Consider the following 26070-nt stretch of genomic DNA (forward strand, 5'->3'; position numbering starts at 1 on the left):
GGCGTGTGCTAAGATTACATGCGTGAGCCACCGTGCGGGGCCAGAGATTATTTAATTTGTAATTGTTTAGAAGAACAAAGTGTGGTCTAAGAACTTGGAGTTACCAGAAAGGAATGTTTAAGTTAAGGAAGTTTGTAGCCAGGTGTGGTGGCTCACACCTGTAATCCCAATACTTTGGGAGGCCAAGGTAGGAGTATCACTTGAAATCAGGAGTTCAAGACCAGCCTGGGCAACATAGGAAAACTGTGTTTCTACTAAAAATAATTTTTTAAAATTTAATTTAATTTAAAAAAGCATAATGTTACGCATCATGTGATGCTATGCTAGAGTTGAGTTGTGAGACCAAGCCACTATATATATATTTTATAAAATATATATAATATAGGCTGGGCGCAGTGGCTCATGCCTGTAATCCCAGCACTTTGGGAGGCCGAGGTGGGTGGATCACCTGAGTTTAGTAGTTCGAGACCAGCCTGGCCAATATGGTGAAACCCCGTCTCTACTAAAAACACAAAAATTAGCCGGGCATGGTGGTGGGCGCCTGAAATCCCAGCTACTTGGGAGGCTGAGGCAGGAGAATTGCTTGAACCTGGGAGGCGGAGGTTGCAGTGAGCCAAGATCTTGCCACTGCACTCCAGCCTGGGCGACATATCTGAAAAAAAAAAAAAATAAATAAATAAATAAGAAATATATATATATATACACACACACATATATGTGTGTGTGTGTATATATACTGTGTGTGTGTATGTGGGTATGCGTGTGTATATATATAGTGTGTGTGTGTATATATATTATACACAGACAGAGTCTCACTCTGTCGCCCAGGCTGGAGTGCTGTGGCGCAACCTCGGCTCATTGCAGGCTCCGCCTCCCGGGTTCACGCCATTCTCCTGCCTCAGCCTCCCGAGTAGCTGGGACTACAGGCGCCCGCCACCATGACCAGCTAATTTTTTGTATTTTTAGTAGAGACAGGGTTTCACCGTGTTAGCCAGGATGGTCTCGATCTCCTGACCTCGTGATCCGCCCGCCTCAGCCTCCCAAAGTGCTGGGATTACAGGTGTGAGCCACCGCGCCCAGCCCCAAGGAGTTTCTATTTCTTCTTTTTCTTTTTCTTTTTCTTTTTTTTTTTTGAGATGGAATTTCACTCTGTCACCCAGGCTGGAATGCAACGACGTGATCTCGGCTCACTGCACTCTCCGCCTCACGGGTTCAAGCGATTCTCCTGCCTCAGTCTCCTGAGTAGCTGGGATTACAGGCATGAGCCACCACGTCTGGCTAATTTTTGTATTTTTACTAGAGACAGGGTTTCACCATGTTTGCCAGGCTGGTCTCGAACTCCTGACCTCAGGTGATCTGTCTGCCTCGGCCTCCCAAAGTGCTCTGATTACAGGCATGAACCACCGCACCTGGCCTTCTATTTCTTCAGAAAGTGAAATGGTTATAGCTAAACATACTGACTTTTCCCCTTGTGATACTGTAATACAATAAGAAAGATATATTTGTCCTTTTCCCCAGTTTCTGGCATAAAGCTGCTAAAATCCTTGTAGTTTCCTAGTAATAAGAGCATCTTTTGTTATAATATTCAGTCTTAGTTCTTGGCACGTGAACTTCTGAGACCCTTACAACTTCCAGAGTGGTGTGTCTTTTGTATGCTAATGAGATGACTGGTAGCTGAGGTCCCTGAGATAGCTTAGGGATGGGGTCTGGTGGCAGAAAGATCAAGGAATAATTAGAGGGCTGGAACATTCAACCCCAACCTCCAACCTCTGGGAAGGGGAGAGGGGCTGGAGGCTGAGCTAATCATCAATGGCTAATAATGTAATCAATCATCCCTATGTAATGAAACCTCCATACAAACCCTAAACAAGGAGATTCAGAGAGCTTCCAGGTTTGTGAACACATGGAGGTGCTTGAAGGGTGGTGCATGGAAGGTCCATGCCCCTCCCTCCATACCTTGCCCTTTGTATCTCTTCCATTTGGCTGTTCCTGAGTTGTGTCCTTTATAATAAATCAGTAATAGGAAGTAAAGTGCCTTCCTGATTTCTGTGAGCCATTCTAGCACATTATCAAACATGAGAAGAGGGTTACGGGAACAGAAGTACAGTGGCCCAGAACTTATGATTGGCATCTGAAGTGGGGACAGTCTTGTGGGACTGAGCCTTTAACCTGTATGGTTTGATGCTAACTCTGGGTAGTTAGTGCCAGAGTTGAATTGTTAGACACCTAGCTGGTGTCCAGAGAGCTGAAGAATTGGTTGTTGGTGTGGGAAGAAACCCAAATATTTATGTGAGAATTTGAGCAGAAACAGTTCATACTCCCCTCTACTTGCTAGTTCAAGATTTGCGTAAGGAATGTCCACTTTCTTCAGGAAAGACGGATGGCTATTAACTAAGTTGTGCTGTTTTCAGACTTTTGCCTTTAACAGTGACTTAGCTAAGTGTGCTATTTAGGATTCTGTTTAAAAATAGCAGAAACCTACTTGAATTAACTTAAATACACTTAATTTATTATGAGGATTTCTGCATGTACCCCGGCACCCAAAGGCAAGAATGCAACTAGAAGTTCTGGAGCGTGGAAAATCCAAGCAATCAGGAACAACAGGCAGCACACTCAGGTTCAATCTCAGCTCTTTCCTCACTTCTGATCCCTTTTTTGCTCTTTGCTTTCCTGCTTTCTCTGATCCTAGGCATAGGGCAGAAATTGCCAGAGGTCCTAAGTTTACAACTCCATTTCAGAGACCAGCCCAAATTCAGTTAGAATCTCTCAGACTTAATTCCTAATTCTTGGCAGAGAGAATAGGATTTGCTCAGTTTGGGTTGGGTGTTCACTTCTGGTCTGCTCCTATGGCCCGGGGGGCTGGGTCATGTGATGTAAATGAAGCTTCCAGGGCCCCATCCTTTGGGAGGGGGTGGTAAACCAGGCTGATCAGACACCCAAAAGATGCCTGTTGCTAATTAGATCACAGTCTTTTCCCTCATTTCTATTGCTTCATGTCTCCTGACAACTAAGATAACTGAGAAGCTTCAGGATTTTTTTTTTTCTCTTCTGCCTGGAAACTTTCATAAATTTATCTTTGACAATTCATTCTGCCTTTGTGTTGATTATACTCTATTAACGTTTTTTGGCTCTCAGTGATCTCTCAGACTGCATTCATATCTTCCTCTGATGACAGTTTGTGATAGCCAGTGGGTGGAAGCGCTGGTGCGGTTAGGGAAATGGGGATATAGTCTCCTCTGATTTCCTTGGGGCTCTGTCTTTGGGGTAAACAGCCACCTCTGGCCATAGCTGAGTGAGTTGGATCTTTCTGTTTGGGATATATGTGTGCAAGCAACTCAACAGTAGCAAGGCTGGCTCTCTGGCTATAGCTCTCCATTTGATTCAGTTCTGGTTATCTCTCCCCTCCCTTCCCCTCCCCTCCTCACTCCTCTCCTTCTTCTTCTTTTTTTTTTTTTTTGTATTTTCATATCCACTCCAATATGGAAGCTGTCTTGGTGGTAACAACAACTGTGTGGCTGCATGATTTCTCCTTTAATTCTGTCTCTACTGCCATTCCTCCTAATAAGTCTCTGGAATCTCCTATTCTACCAGAATAGGTCTCTGGTAGGGTATTTCCTGCCTCTCCTTGAATGCCCCTGCCCCTAGCCGTCATCTTTCCAAGCTGAGATTTCTTAGTAGCACCTTCAGACACATCTCATTCCATAAACTCCCCATTCTCTCTCTCTCTCTCTCTCTCTATATATATATATATATATTTTTTTTTTTTTTCTCCAAGAGGGGTCCTTGCTCCCATAGCCGGAGTGCAGTGGTGTGATCTTGGCTCACTGCAGCCTCCACCTCCCGGGTTCAAGTGATTCTCCTTCCTCAGCCTCCAGAGTAGCTGGGATTACACGCATGTGCCACCACGCCCAGCTAATTTTTGCATTTTTAGTAGAGATGAGGTTTTGCCAGTTGGCCAGGCTGGTCTCGAACTCCTGACCTCGTGATCCCCCCGCCTCAGCCTCTCAAAGTGTTAGGATTACAGGCATGAGCCACTGCGCCCGGCCTGTTCTTTATATCTTAACAGCAGTTAACAAGCTGTGGGGGAAGAACTCTGCCTCTTACAGTTCAGTCCAAATTATAATAAGCTTGGCTAATACACCTCTGCACTTGAGACTGTGAAATTGGGCTACTTCTCTAGTTTGTAGGCTTCCCCTTGGGGGAGGGTAACACTCAGTATGTCAAAGCTTGCTGTGTTAACAAGGACTTTAGAGGGAATGGCGATGGAGCACAGACTGGAGATGGTTAGATTCATCTTTACCAGTCCAGCCCCACTGGACAAGGTCCTAGGAATGGTGAGGGCTTATAAAGAGATACAAACAGCTATTAATATTTCCCTATATGATGCCATGCCCTGGAGGCCAAATCCTCCTCTCCTCTTTTTTTTTTTTTTTTCTTGACAGGGTCTCACTTTGTCACCCAGGCTGGAGTGGAGTGGGGAGATCTTGGCTCACTGCAGCCACCTCAACCTCCTGGGCTCAAGCCATCCTCCTGCCTCAGTCCCCCAAGTAGCTGGGACTACAGGCATGCACCATCATGCTTGGCTAAATTTTTTTTTTTTGAGACGGAGTCTTGCTCTGTTCCCCAGGCTAGAGTGCAGTGGCGTGATCTCGGCTCACTGCAAGCTCCACCTCCCTGATTCACACCATTCTCCTGCCTCAGCCTCCCGAGTAGCTGGGACTACAGGCACCCGCCACCACACCCGGCTACTTTTTTTGTATTTTTTAGTAGAGGCAGGGTTTCACTGTGTTAGCCAGGATGGTCTTGATCTCCTGACAGTCAGGAAATGATTACTGTAATGTTATAGTATGGATTGATATATGGGTACAGCAAATTTCCTTTTTCCCCCAAAAATATTCTTACTAGTCTTTTCATCTGTCCCTCTGTATAAGCTTCATAATCCAGATTCTTTAGAACTTTAGAATAAAAAATTATTTCCTTTGGGATTGCAGTGACTTATAGATTAAATGAGAAATGACAGTTTTAGAAAAATAATGCTTTCCACTTATGAACATGTTCTCTCTTGTTATTTATTCAGTTCTTCTTTTATGTTTTTCAGTGAAGGGGTGTGTGTGTGTGTGTGCGCGTGTGCGTGCGCGCGCATGCGTGCACACGTGCATGTGTGCGCTATAGGTCTTGTCCATCTTCCAACTGAATTTTGGGGTATACTATTGATTTTCTATGTTGGTCTTCATCTGGCCATCTAATTATCTACAGCGCATCTGCTTCCTTCCCACGTTCCCACCCAGGGCTTGAGTAGGAATCTTTTGTTTCAGGAACTAGTGACCATCAAGGATACAACTTTCTATTTCACCTACAAACAATGGGCCAGCCTGATGCCTGCTCAAAAGACCTTGTACAGAGATGGTATGGGAGATATAGTTCTGTTGCTTCTCCGGATGACGCCCTCTCTAGGACTCAGCCTTTGTACTTAGCTTCCTGGCTTCTTTCCTCTTATAGGCTGAGGTATCTCTCATAAGCTCATTTTCAGAATTCCATGAGCTGAGTTACCTAACTCACCCCCCTCAGGGACTGCTGGCCAGGGAGAGCCCTAGGTTCTCTGTAGTATTGAAACAGATGTCCCCAGTTCCCTAGTAGAGGCTCTGCTTTGGGCACAATGGGAAATGAAAATTTTTTTGATGCCCTAATTGAGCCCTCTGTCCCTACACCATCCCTGTTTTCTTGAGATCTTAGCCTCCTACCATGTGGGTGGGATACTACCACTATTTCAGCCCACACTCTCACAGGGCCAGATGTGTTACGCTCCTTCCTGAGTAAGACAGTTGGGCTTCTTCTGTAGAGTGCTCCACTTTCCCTGAAATCCCACCTCACTTGTTCTCCTGGGTGTTCCAGTTCTTCCTTCACTTGCTAAAGGCAGAAGATGGGCTGAAAAGAGTTCCAGATATCAACTCTGGTTGACTCCCCACATTTTCCTATTCCTTTTTTTTCTCCTTGAGAAACATTTTATTCCCAAAACAAGTTCTGATATCTCTGCTGGAGCAAGGGGGAATACCATGGGGCCCAGATCCCTGGGTGCTGCTTGGCAGAGAGGCCCTGAGAGGTGTCTGTTCTGGGGAGTGAGAGAACCTGTGAGCTTCCCTTCCTGCTTTTCCTCTTTGTTTTTGTTTTTGTCTGTTTGCTTGTTTTAAGAGATAGGGTCACCGGGCACGGTGGCTCATGCCTGTAATCCCAGCACTTGGGGAGGCTGAGGTGGGCGCATCACTGGAGGTCAGGAGTTTGAGACCAGCCTGGCCAACATGGTGAAACCCGGTCTCTACTAAAAGTACAAAAATTAGCCAGGTGTGGTGGCAGGCGCCTATAATCTCAGCTACAGGCCCTGGTGTGTGATGTTCCTCTCCCTGTGTCCATGTGTTCTCATTGTTCAACTCTCACTTATGAGTGAGAACAGGCAGTGTTTGGTTTTCTGATCTTGTGATAGTTTGCTGAGAATGATGGTTTCCAGCTTCATCCATGTCCCTGTAAAGGACGTGAACTCATCCTTTTTTATGGCTGCATAGTATTCCATGGTGTATATGTGCCACATTTTCTTAATCCAGTCTATCGTTGATGGACATTTGGGTTGGTGCCAAGTCTTTGCTGTTGTGAACAGTGCTGCCATAAACATACGTGTGCAGGTGTTTTTATCGTAGAATGATTTATAATACTTTGGGTATATGCCCAGTAATGAGATTGCTGGGTCAAATGGTATTTCTAGTTCTAGATCCTTGAGGAATCACCACACTGTCTTCCACAATGGTTGAACTAATTTACACTCCCACCAATGATGTAAAGCATTCCTATTTTTCCACAACCTCTCCAACATCTGTTGTTTCCTGACTTTTTAATGATCGCCATTCTAACTGGCATGAGATGGTATCTTAAGACTCAGAGGTGTTCCTCTCCATGGAAATCTTTAGTAAAAGGTAAAATATTTATATGATCTGAAGAGAAACCAGAGTATAATTTTCTACTATTTTCAATACAAAGATGTGTTTTCATTACAATTAGAGGAATATAGGCTTCTGTGAGCTAGCCTGGAAGCAAACATAATCATTATTGTTCATTGTTTCTGTGAGAAAATGTAATGCTGTTTCTAAATATTGACCTAAAAATAAACTCTGAGGAATTCATGATTGTAACTGGATGGAAACTGGCTTTCTTCATTTGAAATAAATTAATTGAACAAGATAAAAAAAACCAGAGACATATATTTTGGCTTTTCTTCTTATTTTCAGCCTGTTCCAATTTCAAATCAAACTATACAGAATCCTTTTATAGCATAGTGCCTTTCAATCCAGCCCCACCATTACCTTGAAGCACTCCCTTCCCAGTAATGACCCTGCCCTAGGACTTAAGGCTATTTCGGTAAGAAAACTTCCCAACAGTCCTTCTGCATCTACTTGTGAATCCTCTTTGCTGCAGCTATAGGTCATCTGATTAGTCCACTAATGGCCTTCATTAATGAAAAGAATAGCCTTCTAAAATTGTAGATTAACTAAGAATATTCCTTATGCAGCCAGTAGCTTTCTTATCTGCTTTCGGTATCAGGCAACTTTCTGATGAAGATTTTCTCTCTTACCACAGAATATTTCATGGGTAATATTTGAACATAGAATTTTCTGGAAGTAAGAGTCGTTGGTTGGGTGTTGGAACCCTCGGTTCCTGGTCTGTGCTTCTCAATCTGCTGGATCTGGTGTGGTGCTGCAGCTGCTCACCTAGCCCTCTCCTCCAGACCCAGGCACATCCTGTTTCTTCTTCCCATGCTCTTGCTGCTGCTTCTCCCTCTTCCACCTCACTCTTTTCTCTAACCTCCTTCCCATCTTGAAGGGACCTGTTCATCTCCCTCTACACTCTTTAATTCTTGTCGCCCTGCTTCTGGAAACAAAATAGCTCCTCTTTTGACCCATCCTGTTAATTACCAGCATCTTCAGTTTTCTGTGGGATCCCATTAGGTCTCTGTCCTTGTTTCCTCTGGCCCTTATGCAGCCATTTTAGTCTGTTGGGAAGAAACCATATACTCAGAAAGTAACCTAGTAACACTTGATTGACATTCTCCTCCAGCCCAGCTAATGATTGAAATTTGACCCTTCCTTCCCTCCTTCCTTTCCTTTTCCTTCCTTCCTTCCTTCCTCCCTCTCTCCCTCCCTCCCTCCCTCTTTCTTTCTTTCTGAGTCTTGCTGTCACCCTGGCTGGAGTGCAGTGGTACAATCTTGGCACACTGCAATCTCTGCCTCCTGGGTTCAAGCGATTCTTGTGCCTCAGCCTCCCAAGTAGCTGAAACCACAGGCACATACCTCCATGCCCAGCTAGTTTTTGTATTTTAGTAGAGATGGGGTTTTGCCATGTTGGCCAGGCTGGTCTCAAACTCCTGACCTCAAGTGATCTGCCTGTCTCGGCCTCCCAAAGTACTGGGATTACAGGTGCGAGCCACCATGTCTGGCCTTGTCTTTTCTTTTTGTTATGTCACCAGATAAGACCAGAATTGTCATTAAGGGACTAATCCACAGTTGCCAACTTCTGAAGAAATAGAACCCCAAGGACTGACATCAGCAAGGGATGCAGTCTAGCACTCTGACCATTAGGGCAGCTTAGAGTGGCAGCAGGGTCATTGCACAAGGAAGAAAAAGACAAAGAAGAGAGGTTTCATAGATGTATCAGTCAGGCAATATAGGTCCCTCCACTGTTCAGAAGAGAAGTTTAAGAAATTAGGTAAAATCATTAGTGACAGCATGCACCTTGTTACAAATCTGAGAGTTCACACAGAACAGATCTAATGAATGTGGTGAGTGAAGCTGATGTTTCAAACTAAGGTCAGTCTTTCACCAACATCAGAGAATTTACCCTGGGTAGATATCATACAATTGTAAAGAATGTAGAAAAGCCTTTAAATATAGGTCAGAACTTTCACAGCACCAGAAAATCCATATAGGGAGAAACGGTACGCCATGTAGGGAATGGACAAGCTTTTAATCAGAACACCCACCTTCTTTTTTTTTTTTTTTCTTGAGATGGAGTCTCGTGCTGTCACCCAGGCTGAAGTGCAGTGGTGCAATCTTGGCTCACTGCAACCTCTGCTTCCCGGGTTCAAGCAATTCTCCTGCCTCAGCTTCCCGAGTAGCTGGGATTACAGTGCGTGTCACCACACCACACCTGGCTAATTTTTGTTTTTTTTTTTTTTTTTTTTTTTTTGTGACAGAGTCTCACTCTGTCGCCCAGGCTGTAGTGCAATGGCACGAGCTCAGCTCACTGCAACCTCCACCTCCCAGGTTCAAGCGATTCTCCTACCTCAGCCTCCCAAGTAGCTGGGACTATAGGTGCCCACCACCATGCCCGGCTAATTTTTATATTTTTAGTAGAGATGGGGTTTCACCATATTGGCCAGGCTGGTCTCAAACTCCTGACCTTGTGATCCACCCGCCTTGGCCTCCCAAAGTGCTGGGATTACAGGCGTGAGCCACCGTGCCCGTCCTAATTTTTGTATTTTTAATAGAGACGGGGTTTCGCCATGTTGGCCAGGCCAGTCTCGAACTCCTGGCTTCAAGTGATTGGCCCGTCTCTGCCTCCCAAAGTGCTGGGATTACAAGCATGAAACACCTGCCCGGCCAGAACACCCACCTTCTTTAGCATCAGAAAACTCCACGGTGATGGCAGCTGTATAAATGGATGGAGTGCGGAAAAAAACTGAAGCTCCAAGATTGCCTTGAATTCTGATTCATTCTGTACCAGAAACTAAACATTCAGATGACAATTGTTCAAGGCCAGGCACAGTGGCTCACACCTGGAGTTCAAGACCAACCTGGCCAACATGATGAAACCCCCTCTCTCCTAAAAATACAAAAATTAGCCAGGTGTGGTGGCAGGTGCCTGTAATCCCAGCTACTTGGGAGGCTGAGGCAGGAGAATCACTTGATCCCAAAGGTGGAGGTTGCAGTGAGCCAAGATCGCACCATTGCACTCCACCCTGGGTGACAGAGCAAGACTCTGTCTCAAAAAGAAAAAAAAGGCACTTGTTCAAGAGTAGGGCTGTCCACAGTTAGACCCTGCTAAGGAATGACTGTTCGTTATCTCACCTCCTAATTACAGGGAGAGAGTGTGGTCTGGCCCCACTCAGATCATATATTCATTCTTGATTAATTCAACTATGGGTGGGGGAGCAGAATTACACAGTATTTACACAGCTATCTGGGACTCACTGCTGTTGGTGAGGAGGGCAGTCAAAGGGGCTGTTGTATGCTGATAGATACTCTACAAAGACCGTGCCATGTTGAGCATATACTTCCTAGACTAAGTTCATTTCCCTCAACACTCCATGCCAGAGGCTCTTAACCCAACTGCCCATTAGAACCACTTGGGATGTTGTGTTTTTGTTTTTGTTTTTTAATACCAATGCCTAGGCTGAATCCTAGACCAATTATTTCAGAATCTCTGGGAGCAGGTCCCAGGTATCAGTATTTTTTTTTAATTCCCTAGGTAATTATAAGGTGATTCTACAAAGAACCACCTTTTTTTTTTTTTTTTTTTTTTTTTGAGATGGAGTCTTGCTCTGTCACCCAGGCTGGAGTGCAGTGGCGCGATCTTGGCTCACTGCAACCTCCACCTCCCAGGTTCAAGCAATTCTCCTGCCTTACCCTCCTGAGTAGCTGGGATCACAGGCATGTGCCACCATGCCCAGCTAAATTTTTTTTGTATTTTTAGTAGAGACAGGGTTTCACCATATTGGCTAGGCTGGTCTCAAACTCCTGACCTCAGGTGATCTGCCTGCCTCAGCCTCCCAGAGTGCTGGGATTACAGGTGTTAGCCACCGCGCCCAGCCAAATAACCACTTCTGTAGACCTTTGCTACTCAAATTGTCACCTGAAGACCAGCAGCATTGGCATCACCTGGGAGATTTATCAGAACTACAAGCTCACTGAATCAAACTCTACTCTTTGACAATGCTACCAGGTGACTTTGTGGACACACTAAGGTTTGAGAAGCATTACTCCAGACCCTGCTCCATGTGTGTGTCTTGGCATCTAATATTGCCAAGAAGAAGTCTGAGGCAGCCTGATTTTGCTTCCTTTTCAGTCTGGAAATTTGCAGAACTTTAAATCTTAAATTTTCGTAATTTCACTAGGATATGTCTTGTTGCTGGTTTTTCCCCATTAAAATTTCCTAGAATTTAGAGAGCAGAGCACTTTCAGCCTGCAGATTCTCCTCCCTGATGAATGGCTTTTTCCTTCAAGTTTGTCCTATCAGGATTAGAACTAGGGTTAGATTTAAGGACACAACCCATTTTAAGATTATGTTGTCTTTCTAGTATGTATATATTTTTTAAATTGAGGTATCACTGACATACAATAAGCCATGCATAAAGTGTATGATTTGATAAGTTTTGCCATATGTATATGTCTCTCAAAAAATAACACAATCAAGATAACAAACATAATCATACCCCAAAAAGTTTCCTTATGCCCTTTTATAATCTCTCCATTCCAGCCTGCTCCTCTCCTGCCTCCAGCCCCAAGAAACCACCAATCTGTTTTCTTTTACTATAGTTTTCCTTTTCTAGAATTTTATATAAATGCTATCACACAGTATGTACTCTTTTTAAAGTTATTATTTTTTTTGGTGTGATGTCTTTCACACCACAGAATTATTTTGAGATTCACCCATGTTGTTATTCCTTGTTATTACTTAGTTCATTCCTTGTTATTACTGAGTAGTATTCCACTGTATGGATATGCCACAATTTAACTCAAATGATGGCCATTTGAATTGTTTCCAGTTTTTGGCTATTATAAATAAAGCTGTTATGAAAATTTGTATGCAAGTCTTTGTAATGGAAGGACATATGTTTTCATTTCTCTTGGGTAAATAACAAGAGTGAAATGGCTAGATAATAAGGTAGGTGTATATTTAATTTTTAAAGAATCTGCAAAGTTTTTCCAAAGAGACTGTGCCATTGTACATTTCCATCAGTATTGTATGGGTTCCACTTCTGATACATCTTTGCCTACACTTGATGTTGTCTCTACTTTTAGCTTTTCTAGTAAGTGTGTAATACTGTTTCACTGCGGTTTTAATTTGCATTTCTCTAATGACTAACAATGTTGAGCATCTTTTCAAATATTTAATTGCTTTCCATATATCTTCTTTGGTGAAGTATCTGTTCAAATCTTTTGCCTATTTTAAAAAATTGGTTTATTTTCTTATGAGTTTTGAGAGTCCTTTATATATTTTGGAAACAAGTCTTTTATCAAATATTTTCAGTATTTTCTCCCAGTCTGTGGCTTGTCTTTTCATTCTCTAAAAGTATCTTCTGAAAAGCAGAAGATTTAACTTTGATTAAGTCCAATTTATCATGTTTTTTTCCACTGGCTAATACTGTTTAGAATTTGTGGTGTATATGTATGTGCGTTTATGTGCACCCACTCATGGTAAATGTTCATTTTAATAGGTTTAGCGAAGGGACAGTATGCACATGTATGTCCTTGTCATGCCATTGTTTCTGGAAATCTAATTATTTAAAACAAGTGCTGTGCATAAACTTTAAAGTGAAAATACTATAGATTTTATAAAATGAACTGTTTCTGTGACAGTTAAAATCTCTGTGATAGGTGGCCCCACAATGGCTCCCAATGGTTCTCATATCCTGGCATTCAAACCTTGTGTATCTCTTCCCACACTGAATCATGACTAATCTGAGGAGAATGTATTGAGGAAATCATGATGCATGATTTCCAAAACTAGGTCATAAAAGCTTTGGCCTTGGCCTCTTGGATTGCTCACTTTGGGAGAAAGCTACATGCCATGTTGTGAAAACCCTCACATGGGAAGGAACTGACGCTTCCTGCCAACAACCAGCACCCACTTGACAGCCATGTGAGTAAACCACCTTGGAGGTGGATCCTCCAAACTCAGTCAAGCTTCAGATGACTTCAGCCCCACATGACACCTGACTGCAACCTCAGCAGAGACCCTCAGCCAGTACCACCCAGCCAAGCTGCTCTTGAATTCTGGGTCCACAGAAACTGTCAAAAGATAACAATGTTTATTGTTTTTAGCCACAAAGCATTAGAGTAGTTTATTATCCAGCAGTAGATACATAATATACTCTCCATGGCAGGACTTGTTTTGAAAGTGGTGGATAAATCTAATTCCTGTGGAAGGAATAACTAAAATCTGTCTCCAGGCTGGACCGGGACACACATCCCAGTACAGGGCAGGAAAGGGCTCTAAGCCAAATGTTAATAGCTCTTTCGCTAAACTTCGAAAATTGTCCTTAAAAAAAAAAAAAAATCTATTTCCCTAAAGCACGCCACATATTGGAGTCCCAGCAGCACCTATTTTGTGTCTTCAAAAAACACAATTGGAAAACAAAACAATACAAACTCACGAGTACATACTATGTGCCAGGCACAACTGTAAATAATTTACCTATCAATTAACTAATTTAATGAATTAACCCTGAACAGCCTCAAGAGGTTGGTACCACCATCATAATACCCATTTAATAGACAAGGAAACCGGGGCAAAGAAACTTGCTGCAGATCACACAACTAGCAAGTGGTGCAGCTGGGTTTCTGGACCTACGTAGTCCATACACATTCGGCCTTCTGAGTAATGGGTTCGACTTTCCCCACACCCACTTTTCCCACTGCAGCGCACCCACACAATCCAGACAGTTTTGGCGCATGTGAAGGGGGCGATGGTCCCTTCATTATCTGGAAGGACACCCAGAGTGGCAAATGCCAGATAACCACGAATAATACCCAGGATAGTAACCATTCTGCGGCCTGAGCTGGCCAGACGTCATGCCCCGAAGGAGCTACCAGGTGTGGGCGCTGCAGGACCCCTGCCTGGGGCCGCCCGCTCGGGCCCGTGTTGTCTCAGGCAGTAGGGACACTGGCGCTGGCGGCTGGGGTAGGAAACCACAGAGACTGGCAACTTCCCAGGTTCCTAGAGAGGAGGGGCATGGAAAACGCACTTCCGGCGGAGGGTCTCAAGCTTTCCCCGGTGTCGGCGGCAGGTGGAATTTCCACGCTTTATCTGCGCCTGCGCCGCGCGGGATTCGCGGTCCGAGCTGAAGAGGTTCGCGGTCCGGGTAACTGATTGGTTTCCCTGGGGCTTGTTCTGCCTGGTTTTGCAACCCCTTTGCTTTTTGGGGTGAGGAGTTGGCGGAAAGGAGAGGGGCTCAAGTAGCACAGAGGGCATTTGCGGGGTGCAAGGCAGCATCAATCTCACCGGTGCTTCTTTATTTTCTCTTCAGTTTCACTTCTCCGAACCCTGAGGCAGTGTGTGAAGCTGGGACGCCAGCCATGTTCCAGACCGCTTGGCGCCAGGTGAGTGAGCATCCTCTCCCTCCCTCCCACCCTTTTGATGTCAAGAGAGAGCAGGTGTCACCTCTGCATTCAGATCTTGAGTTGTGTAGGCCAGTGGCTTCTATTGTGCATCTGTCACTATGAGAGAGATGGAGAGGTGAGAATGCCCAAATTAAGACTAGAAAACTAGTGAGTGTGGGGGGATTGGTTGGGATTTGGCATTTGAAGCCAGCTTAAAAATAAAAATTATGAAATGTGGAAATCTGCATTATTACATCCAATAAAGACCCCTTTCACCCTAGTCCGCAGGCTTGGAGAAGTATTTACTTCTTCAGTATAGCAATTCTAGTAACTGTTTTGTAGATTCCATTGTATTTTCTACATAGGTCATCTATGAGTAAAGATAGTTTTACTCCTTTCTTTCCAGTCTGGATGCCTTTTATTTTATTTTGTCTTGCCTTACTGCACTGGCTAGAAGCATTATTTCAATATTGAACAGAAGTGGTGAGAGCAGATATCTTTGTCTTATTTATGCTTTTAAGGTGAAAGCATTCAATCTTTCACACTGAAGACTGATGTTCACTGTAGGTTTCTTGCTTTTTTGTTTTGTTTTGTTTTGTAAATGTCCTTTATCAGGCATTCTCTTCTAGTACTACTTTGGTGAGAGTTTTTATAGGAATGGATGTTGGATTTTGACAAATGCTTTTTCTGTGTCTATTTAGATGACCATATTTTTTTTTTTTTTTTTTTTTTTTGAGATGGAGTCTTGCTCTATCGACAGGCTGGAGTGCAGTGGCGCGATCCTGGTTCACTGCACCCTCCACCTCTGGGGTTCAAACGATTCTCCTGCCTCAGCCTCCCGAGTAGCTGGGACTACAAGCACGCGCCACCACACCCAGCTAATTTTTGTATTTTTAGTAGAGACCAGGTTTCACCATGTTGGCCAGGATGGTCTCGATCCCTTGACCTCGTGATTCCCCCGCCTTGGCTTCCCAAAGTGCTGGGATTACAGGCGTGAGCCACCGTGCCCAGCCTCTCTTTGTTAATGTGGTGAATTACATTATTTTTCTTTCAAATATTAAACCAACTCTGCGGTGGGATAAAACCGACTTCGTCATGGTGTATTATTATTTTATTAGTACTATATATTGAATTTAATTTGTTAAAATTTTATTTAGAATTTCTGTATCTATGTTTATGAGGTATTGATTTGCAGTTTTCTTGTGATGTCTTTGTTCCATAGAATGAGAAATATTCCCTCCTCTTTAATATTTTGGAAGAATTTATGTAGAGTTGACTGCATTTCTTCCTTAAATGTTTGGTAGAATTCAACAGTGAAGCTATCTCGGCATGGAGTTTTCTTTCTGATAAGGTTTTTAAGTACAGTTTTGAGTCCTTTGGTAGATATAGGGGCTACTCTGGTTATCTCTTTTTATTTATTTATTTTTATTTTTTGACAACGGTTTTCTCTATGTTGCCCAGGCTGACCTCAAATTGGGCTCAAGCAATCCTCCCCGCTCAGCCTCCCAGGTACCTGGGACTACAGGCATGCATCACTATGCCCAGCTTAAATGAGTTTTGGTAACTTGTGCCTTTCAAGGAACTTATCCATTTTATCTAAGTTGTAGAAATTATTCACATAAAGTTGTTCATAATATGTCCTTATCTTTTATTACCTGCAGTGATGTCACTTCTTTTATTACTAATATTAATGATTTGTGTATTCTCTCTTTTTTTCTGGTCACTGGCTAGAGGTTTATGAATTTTATTAATTTTTCTTTAAGAACTAGCTTCTGGTTTCATTACTTTTCTGTTTTATGTCATTAGTTTTCACTTTGATCTTTAATGTCTTTTTTATATTTATTTTGTGTTAAATTTGCTATTCTTTTTTTAGTTTTAAGGGGGAAGCTGAAGTCACAGATTTGAGATCTTTCTTTTTTTTTGTTATGTAAAATAGGCATTTAGTGCTATACATTTCCTCCCAAGTACCGCTTTAGCATTATCCTGCAAATTCTAGTACATGGTGTTTTCATTTTCATTCAGTTCAAAATACTTTGTACATTCTTATGGAAGTGTGTTACTGACTTTACAAATATTTGGGGATTTTCCAGGAGTCTTTCTGTGATATCAAATTTAATTGCATTACAGTCAGAAAACATACTTTGTATGACTTGAATCATTTTGATTTTATTGAGCTTTCTTTTATGGCCCAGAATATGGACTGTCTACCTATCTACATTGTCTTATATGAATTTAGCCACTGCAGCTTTTTTTTTTTTTTTCTTTTTTCCTTAGAGACAATCTTACTCTGTCTCCCAGGCTGAGTGCAGTGGTGCAATCACAGCTCACTGCAGCCTCCACCTCCCAGGCCTAAGTGATCCTCCCAAGGAGTTGAGACTAAGTTGAGACTACAGGTACAGACCACTGTGCTTGGCTGTCTTCTTTTTCCTAGAGACAAGGTTGCCTAGGCTCTTCTCAAACTTCTAGATGCAAGCCATCCTCCCGCCTCCACCTCCCAAAGTGCTGGGATTACAGGCATGAGCCACCATGCCTGGCCTTACAGTTTTCTTTGGCTAATGTTGTCATGGTATATCTTTTTCTATTCTTTTGCTTTTAATTTATCCCTGTCTTTATATTTAACGTACATTTCTTGAAGGTGGCAGATAGTAGGTTCTTATTTGCTTAAAAGTCCAATATGACAATGTTTGCCTTTTGGGATGTTTAGATTATTTACATTTGATACCATTATTGATATGGCTGGATCTGGGCCTATCATCTTTCTACTTGTTTTCTAATGGTCCCATCTGTTCTTTGTTTCCTTTTATTCTCTTTTTCTATTTTCTTTCTTTTCTTTTTTTTCTTTTGTTTGAGACAGAGTCACTGTGTCACCCAGGCTGGAGTGCAATGGTATGATCTTGGCTCATTGCAATTTCCGCTTTCTGGGTTCAAGTGATTCTTGTGTCCAGCCTCCCACGTAGCTGGGATTATAGGCACACACCACCATGCTTGGCACATTTTTTGTATTTTTAGTAGAGATGGGGTTTCATCATGTTGGCCAGGCTGGTCTCGAACTCTTGGCCTCGAGTGATCTGCCCACCTCAGCTTCTCAAAGTGCTGGGATTACATGCATGAGCCACCGTGCCTGGCTCTTTTTTTCCTATTTTCCATAGGATTAATGGTGTGTAAATATCAGGCATCGTTCTTTTCAGTCTTTCCAAATGATCCTTTCTCTGGCCTTGGTTAGTTTTCCCATACCCATGTACTGATCTGTATTTTGTTTAATACTCTAAAGGGACCTTCTGCTGATAATTGAGATTCCATCTCTATGCAGCCCTCTCCTCTCTGGCATTCTGTCCTATAAACTCAAGCTGCCTTGGTCTCTTCAGACTCTACAAGGAAATATGCCAGGTTCTGCCTCAGTTCCCCCTTCCTGTGTTGCAGCCTGGAAATTCCTCAGGGTAGTAGCTTAGGGAATTATAGGGCTCACTTCTTTTCTTTCCTGTTTCTCAGGGATTGTTGTCGTTTTTTGCATGATATCTTGAAAATTGTTTTATATAATTTGTCTGGTTATTTTGTTTCAGGCAGGAGGGGAAATCCAGCCCCCGTGATTCCACCTAGATAAGAACTGGAAGTTTTCCCTTAGCATTTTTTTTTTTTTTGAGACAGTCCCACTGTCACCCATGCCAGAGTACAGTAGCACGATCACGGCTCACTGTAGCCTCAACCTCCCCTAGGCTCAGGTGATCCTCCCACCTCAGTCTCCCGAGTAGCTGGGAGCACCACCTTGCATGGCTAATTTTTGCATATTTTGTAGAGACGGGGTTTCACCATGTTGCCCAGGCTGGTCTCGAACTTCTGAGCTGAAGCAATCTTCTCACCTTGGCCTCCCAAGGGGCTGGGATTACAGGTGTAATCTGTAATCCCTGCATTTTCAAAAACATTACCCTTTTACTTTTGGTGTTTAGTCTGTTGCCATCTCGACTTCCCAGTCTTCGTGTGTGTTGTTTTTCCTTCTCTGAAAGCATGTAGGATCTGTTGTGTATTCTCATTTTTCTGAGATGTCTCAGTTACATGCCTATGTGTAGATATTTTTCATTCATTGTCCTAAATACTTTGTTGGACCTTCCTTCTCTATGTTGCTTTTAAGGAGATAGAATATTTTACCAAGTTATAAACAACAGTGCACATTTACAAAATCCTTAGCTCATCCTTAGTTCTGTGGTGTGAATTGGGCCCCTTTTTGTTTGCTTCCCCTTCTGCCAGAAGTTGAGTTTCATCTTTGTCTGCTTTTCTAGTCTAGTTATCATTCATTCTCTTTCTGCCTTCTAAAATTCTGTTTATACCTCTAGTTGGCTTTGATTCTTCTCTCTCTCTCTCTTTTTTTTTGAGACAGGGTCTCACTCTGTCACCCAGGCTGGCGTACAGTGGTGCAAACACAGCTCACTGCAGCCTCGACCTCCCCAAGCTCAGGTGATCCTCCCATCTCAACCTCCCAGGTAGCTGGGACTACAGGCATGCACCACCACACTTGGCGAATTTTTGTATTTTTTGTAGAGACGGGATTTCGCCCTGTTGGCAACATCGCCAGGCTGGTCTCAAGCCATCCGCCTGCCTTGGCCTCCCAAAGTGCTAGGATTACAGGCGTGAGCCACTGTGCCCAGCCTGCTTTGACTCTTCTCTTGGGCTATTATGTTACTATCACTTTAATGGGGTTAGGGAGAGAGTGAAGATCAGTACAAAAGTGTTATTCACTGTGTTTATACAGATGTCCCCTGTGCATGTGCACACAAAACCCACACTGGGGAAAGGAGCCCAGAGGAACAGATGGGCACACAGTGGAGGCAAGCAGAGATCAGCAGATGAAAATAGAGCTGTTTGCTGGGGATGACCACAAAGGGGTGCAATGACCCTTGGACTCCCCTGTTGGTGCGGGCAAAGATGGCTGAGGGCTGGCCTCATGGTGGAGTGCTGGATAACTGTCCTTGGCAATACCACTAGACCCAGTAGATCTCTGCCCCACTACTTAGCCTGATCCTCTGCCCTCACACAGGGTTTGAGCAGGAACTTGTTGTTTTAGGAACCAGTGACCTTTGAGGATGTGGCTGTGTACTTCACCCAGAATGAATGGGCCAGCCTGGACTCTGTGCAGAGGGCCCTGTACAGGGAAGTGATGCTGGAGAATTATGCAAATGTGGCTTCCCTGGGTAAGACATTTCTTCTTGTTTTTGGCCTCTGCCCTTTGAGCATCCTGGCTTCTTTATTCCTTAGAACTTTGTGGGGTTTCTTTTTTTCTTTTTTTTTTTTTTGAGACAAGAGTCTCCCTCTGTCACCCAGGCTGGAGTGCAATGGCGCAATCTTGGCTCACTACAACCTCCACCTCCCAGGTTCAAGCGATTCTTCTGCCTCAGCCTCCAAAGTAGCTAGGATTACAGGTGGGCGCCACCACACCCGGCTAATTATTGTATTTTTAGTAGAGATGGGGTTTCTCCATGTTGGCCAGGCTGGTCTCGAACTCCTGGCCTCAAGCGATCCTCCTGCCTCAGCCTCCCAAAGTGCTGGGAAGACATGTGTGAGCCACCGCTCCTGGCAGGAGAACTTTGTGGGGTTTCTAATAACTCTCTGTTGCCCTGAAGGCTGAGCTGCCTGGAAGTTTCTGGGTGGAGAGAGCCCTGCGTTCCCAGGTTTTGAAATCGCCTGTCCCTCCAACCCTGGGAGGGGCTGTACCCAAAACATGGGGGGGTAAAGGAGCTCTTGGGAGCACAGCAAAGCCCCTTGTGTCTTCCAAGTTCTCTGAAGAAAACTTGAGATTCCCTTATGTGAGCGTGGGATTATTCTGGGACTCTGTGCCACTTTGTGGGAAATTTCTGTCCTCCAGCAGCATAGATTAAGTTTCTCCCTGACTCACCTTGTCTCTCACTACCTGGCTCAGCAGATAAAGATAAAGGGGGCTGCAAGAGGATCCTGGTTCCTGATTTCCCTTACCTTTTCCTGTTTCTTTCTCCCTGGGCAGCATTCCCATTCACCACGCCTGTTCTGGTCTCCCAGCTGGAGCAAGGGGAACTGCCATGGGGCCTCGATCCCTGGGAACCTATGGGCAGGGAGGCTCTCAGAGGTATCTGTCCAGGTGAGCATGAGAACCCACTAGCTGCCTTTTTGGCTTGGCTTGCTTTCTTGTTTTCACATTTCATTGTGCAAGAAGTGTTTCTTCTCTTGGGAGACTGTTTTTGTTCCTGTGGAATCATTACATGTGATTCTCTGAGTTCATGGTGGTAGCCTACCTCAACTGGGGAAGGGCCAGTCTCTTTTAAGACAGGAATGACTGTAAGATTTCTTTGCATATTCGTCTTTGCCTGTCCTCCTCACAACCTGCCAAGGGAGACTGTCTGATTGGGCAGCACTTAAACCAGCTCATTTCTTCTCTGTCACATGAAAACATTTTATTTTTCTGCCAGTTTGTTTTTGCAAAGATGAGGATGTCAGCCACCTTTGGAGGAAAATAGGCTTCTGGCAACATGGCTGGCCATCTGCATATCATAGGCTACATTGTTTAAGCACTGACTTAAAGAATAAAAAGTTTGTTTTTATAATGGAAATTTTCAAATATATGCAAACACCAGCATAATGCTTCAACAGTCACCAATATCCTTTGATTCTTATTTCATCTTTCCCCCACAGATACTTAAAAAAATTTCTGAAGCAAAATTTATTGTAAATTAAAGGTGAATAACTTTCTCACTTCGATGGCTATTGATAGAAGAATTAAAAATAGGCTGGGCATGGTGGCTCATACCTGTAATCTCAGCATTTTGGGAGGCCGAGGCAGGTGGATCACTTGAGGCCAGGAGTTCGAGACCAGCTTGGCCAACATGACGAAACCCCGTCTCAACTAAAAAAAAAAAAAAAAAAAAAAAAAATATATATATATATATATGGCCGGGTGTGGTGGTTCATGCCTGTAATCCCAGCACTTTGGGAGGCCGAGGTGGGTGGATCACCTGAGGTCAGGAGTTCGAGACCAGCCTGGCCAACATGGTGAAACTCCATCGCTACTAAAAATACAAAATATTAGCATGGACGTGGTAGCACGTGCCTGTAATCCTAGCTACTCAGGAGGCGGAGGCAGGAGAATCGGTTGAACCTGGGGAGTGGAGGTCGCAGTGAGCTGAGATCATACCATTGCACTCCAGCCTGTGGGCAGCAAGCCACCCAGGTGCCAAGGCAAGAGACTGAGGGCACAAGCTGTTCCAGTATAATAAAGAAAATATATAGAATAAGAATAATTATGCTAGAAATAGATTATAGATATGATTATATATTAATATTGTTAATCATTAGTTTGTAGCATTACTCTTTATTCCAATATTATAATAATCTCTGTTCTACAATTATAACCTAGGAAAAACCAGGCCATACAGAGATAGGAGCTGAAGGGACACTGTGAGAAGTGACCAGAAGACAAGTGTGTGAGCACTCTGTCAAGCCGGGACAGGGCCACTAGAGGGCTCCTTGGTCTAGTGGTAATGCCAGTGCCTGGGAGGGCACCCCTTACTTAGCAGACCTTGGTCTAGCGGTAGCGCCAGTGCCTGGGAAGACACCCGTTACTTAGCAGACCGGGAAAGGGAGTCTCCCTTTCCCCGGGGGAGTTAGAGGAGACTGCTCCACCACCTCTTGTGGAAGGCCTGACATCAGTCAGGCCCACCCGCAGCCATCTGGAGGCCTAACCATCTCCCTGTGATGCTGTGCTTCAGTGGTCACGCTCCTGGTCCACTTTCATGTTCTGCCCTGTACACCTGGCTCTGCCTTCTAGAAGAAATAATGATGTAAGCTGTCCCCCTCTCACTCCGCCTCGGCTACCAAATAGGGAAGGGCCCCCTGTCTGGTGGACATGTGACTCGTGTGACCTTACCTATCATTGGAGATGACTCTCACTCCATACCCTGCCCCTTTGCCTTGTACATAATCAATAACAGCACGGCCAGGCATTCAGGGCCACTAACAGTCTCCGCATCTTGGTGGTAGTGGTTCCCCGGGCCCAGCTGTCTTTTCTTCTATCTCTTTGTCTTGTGTCTTTATTTCTACCATCTCTCGTCTCTGCACATGAGGAGAAAAACCCAGAGGCCCAGTAGGGCTGGACCCTACACCAGCCTGAGTGACAGAGCGAGACTCTGTCTCAAAAAAAACCCAAAAACATCAAAAATTAGCTGGGTATGGTGGTGTGCACCTGTAGTACCAGCTCCTGGGGAGGCTGAAGCATGAGAATCACTTGAACCCAGGAGGTGGAGGTTGCAGTGAGCCAAGATTGCACCACCACACTCCAGCCTGGGTGACACAGCGAGACTCTATCTCAAAAATAAATAAATACATAAAACATAGTATATTTTTAAATCTTTCTTATTCTGCTTCACCCCTTCTCTGCCTGTGAAAATTTTCTGTGCTCTTCTGCAGAGAATGCCCATTACTGATCCACTCCCAAGTCTTGAGTTTAAGTTGTACCTTTCTGGATGTGACCTCAGGACCCTACGTCATCTGAGTAAAAATATTTTCTGAACAATTTTTTGTGAATGCATGCAGGCTGAAGATTTTACTTAGTCTGCAAAAGGTTTTGATAGTGGAGGGAATATTTCTCTTTGGTTTTCCCTTATTATCATGTGAGTTTAGTAGTTCACTTTTCAAACTGTTGTATTAAACAAATGCACAACCTATGAGACCTTTTAGGAAAAATGGCAAGCATCGTTACCAGGCCCTCTTTGGGACTTACATTCACTCTTGGAAGAGTTCTTCACATTTCCAGTGCTTTTTGGTTTTAAAGGCAAGCCTCCAAACCTTCCTTTCTCCTGGATGCTGTGGTGGTTGCCATGCATGGCGTCCTCAACCACTGCATGGGAGCCTGCTGCTTTACTAGAGCCAGCTTGATGGTAGAGATCAGCTCTCTTTTCAAGGTTATGACATGCATGATGTCTTTTAACAAGCATCTCTTAAGGAATCTCAGCCTGTGGGACCTGTTGTAGTGCTTGAACTGCTCAGCCTGCCCCTTCTCTAATCTTGGGAGTCTTCCTCTCACTTATGGATTTCCATTTGTTACTTTTTTTATGTTTGCATCTTTATCCACCTCATTCATTTTTCTCTTAGTCTTTCTGCCCTAATTAACAGTCTTTGCAGTTTTCTGGTTTTCACACTGTTTATGGGAATGCCTCCTGGCCTTGCTTCCCTCCCGTCTCATAGAGTTTTCATGTCCCTTGCAGGGCTCTGTTGTGTGGTGATCTTAGGCAGCCATCTTGTGAGCATATTAGAAAATATCCCTATATTCAGGGCAAATTAGAACCACTTGATTCTGTTTCTTCTTCAGCACAGATATTGTGTGTGTGTGTGTGATATCAGGGACTGACACTTGTATTTTCTTTTTGTGATAGGGGATGAGGCCAGAACTGAGAAGGAAGGATTAACTCCAAAGGATCATGTGTCCAAAGAAACAGAGTCCTTCAGACTGATGGTGGGGGGCCTGCCAGGGAATGTTTCCCAGCACCTTGACTTTGGGAGCAGCCTAGAGCAGCCCCAAGGTCATTGGATAATTAAGACAAAGTCAAAGAGGAGACATTTCACAGATACCTCAGCCAGGCACCATGAGGCCTATGAGGTCAAGAATGGAGAGAAGTTTGAGAAATTAGGAAAAAATATTACTGTCAGCACACAACTCACTACAAATCAGACAAATCCTAGTGGTCAGATATCTTATGAATGTGGACAATGTGGCAGATATTTCATTCGAATGGCAGACTTCCACCGACATGAGAAATGTCACACTGGTGAAAAGTCTTTTGAATGCAAAGAATGTGGAAAATACTTCAGATATAACTCATTGCTTATTCGGCATCAGATAATTCACACTGGAAAGAAACCATTTAAATGTAAAGAATGTGGAAAAGGTTTAAGTTCAGACACAGCCTTGATTCAGCATCAGAGAATCCACACTGGAGAAAAGCCCTATGAATGTAAGGAGTGCGGCAAGGCCTTCAGTAGCAGCTCTGTCTTCCTCCAGCACCAGAGGTTCCACACTGGGGAGAAGCTCTATGAATGTAACGAATGTTGGAAAACTTTCAGTTGCAGCTCAAGTTTCACTGTCCATCAGCGAATGCACACTGGGGAGAAACCTTATGAATGTAAAGAGTGTGGAAAACGATTAAGCTCCAACACAGCCTTGACTCAGCATCAGCGAATTCACACTGGGGAGAAGCCCTTTGCATGTAAGGAGTGTGGGAAGGCATTCAATCAGAAAATAACCCTGATTCAGCACCAGCGAGTTCACACTGGCGAGAAACCTTATGAGTGTAAAGTGTGTGGTAAAACCTTCAGCTGGTGTGGAAGATTCATTCTGCATCAGAAACTACACACTCAGAAGACACCTGTCCAAGCATAGGGCTATCCATAGTTAGGCCCACTGTGCCTCTCCTTTTTTCTCTTTATTTTCATGCTTTTTATCAGTGTCCTCGCTGTCCTTCCTGGTTAGACACTTGGCTTTCATCATGAACTCTTCTTTAAGTTTTTTGAACCTGTTTCCCCAACATGAAGTCTCTTTATGGTTAGAGAAGACCAAAAAACAAACAAACAAACAAACAAACTTAGAAACATAAAAGGAAATGTAAGTTTCCAGATTTAAAGGACATGCTGGGTGCCCAGCAGGATGGATTCAAGGGAAACCTACATTAAGGAAAATTGCTGTGAATTATGAAAACACCAAGTTTGAATAAGAGGATCATGGAGAAAAAATGAGACCCTAAAAAGTTTCTAGAGAGAGAAAACAAAAGATCAGAAATGAAAGTGGGGCCAGGCGCGGTGGCTCGTGCCTGTAATCCCAGCACTTTGGGAGGCCGAGGCGGGTGGATCATGAGGTCAGGAGTTCGAGACCAGCCTGCCCAATATGGTGAAACCCCGTCTCTCCTGAAAAAAAAAAATACAAAAATTAGCCAGGCATGGTGGCGCAAGCCTGTAATCCCAGCTACTAGAGAGGCTGAGGCAGGAGAATCACTTGAATCCCTGAGGCAGAGGTTGCAGTGAGCTGAGATCGCACCACTGCACTCCAGCCTGGGCGACAGAGTGAGACTTTGTCTCAAAAACAGTAAAAAATGAAAATGGCATTAGATTTTTCAACAGCAACCTTCAAAGTCAGATGACAATGTGTATGCCTTCAGACTTCTTATGGAAAATGTTTTCCCCTGCAATTCTATACTCTGAAGTATAAGTATAGAATAAAGGCATTTCAGACCCTTTAAATCTGAAATCTTTATCTCCCATGCATCCTTTCTCATATGTGCAACACTACACAAGGAGTAAACCAGTAAATAAAAAGACAGATATATGGATTCCCTATTGCAGTCCGTATGTCAGAAGTCTCCTAAATTCAAAAATGGGCCCTGCCCATGTGGAGCCAAATGCATCTTGGAAGACATTCCTAGTAGGGTGCAAACTTCCAGAGACCTATCTCAGGTTCAGTGTCCACCCACCCTACTTATTCTTCAGTTTGTCTTCACTAGACAGTTGTACTCTGTGCCTTTGCAAAAGTCAGGATGTATATACTCTTTGAGTCAGGTGCAAGGCACCATTTGTCTTAAATTTATTCTTATTGCTGTTTCAAGTGACCTCAAAACAGGCAGCATTTTCTTGCAATTCCATCTAGTTATTTTTTATGATCATGGAAGAACCTACCATTATTGCTGTTACTTGTGGAAATGAG

General features: G+C 43.8%; 1 protein-coding gene and 1 non-coding gene across 9 annotated transcripts; one reads left to right on the forward strand and one right to left on the reverse strand.

Annotated features, from left to right (window-relative positions):
* Positions 1–6888: 6888 nt before the first annotated feature.
* LOC112439336 (U5 spliceosomal RNA) lies at positions 6889–7000 on the reverse strand. The gene has a single exon (XR_003027635.1). It is a non-coding gene; the product is annotated as a U5 spliceosomal RNA (small nuclear RNA).
* A 2900-nt stretch (positions 7001–9900) lies between these two features.
* ZNF620 (zinc finger protein 620) lies at positions 9901–25610 on the forward strand. Of its 8 annotated transcripts, none has more exons than XM_055109703.3 (6): positions 9907–14125; positions 14291–14363; positions 16638–16756; positions 19420–19546; positions 20353–20466; positions 23753–25610. In XM_055109703.3, the coding sequence occupies exons 4-6, from the start codon at positions 19513–19515 to the stop codon at positions 24754–24756; spliced, it is 1152 nt and encodes a 383-aa protein (XP_054965678.1). In that variant the 5' UTR covers positions 9907–14125; positions 14291–14363; positions 16638–16756; positions 19420–19512; the 3' UTR covers positions 24757–25610. The 8 variants fall into 8 exon arrangements, with proteins under 8 accessions (XP_008949758.1, XP_063458827.1, XP_008949753.1 ...); XM_057301692.2 differs by having other exon boundaries at positions 9907–14112; positions 15101–16756; XM_008951510.7 differs by lacking the exon at positions 16638–16756 and having other exon boundaries at positions 9901–14187.
* Positions 25611–26070: the final 460 nt, after the last annotated feature.

Source organism: Pan paniscus, chromosome 2 (genome assembly GCF_029289425.2).
Source record: "Pan paniscus chromosome 2, NHGRI_mPanPan1-v2.0_pri, whole genome shotgun sequence".
NCBI lineage: Eukaryota > Metazoa > Chordata > Mammalia > Primates > Hominidae > Pan > Pan paniscus.

Bases quoted from the DNA above. Each gene is read 5' to 3' on its own strand.
- ZNF620 (XM_008951510.7), top strand. From the start codon at position 14,340: ATGTTCCAGACCGCTTGGCGCCAG. The intron at 14,364-19,419 runs GTGAGTGAGCAT...TTGTTGTTTTAG, and splicing joins TCCAGACCGCTTGGCGCCAG to GAACCAGTGACCTTTGAGGA. The intron at 19,547-20,352 runs GTAAGACATTTC...CTCCCTGGGCAG, and splicing joins TGCAAATGTGGCTTCCCTGG to CATTCCCATTCACCACGCCT.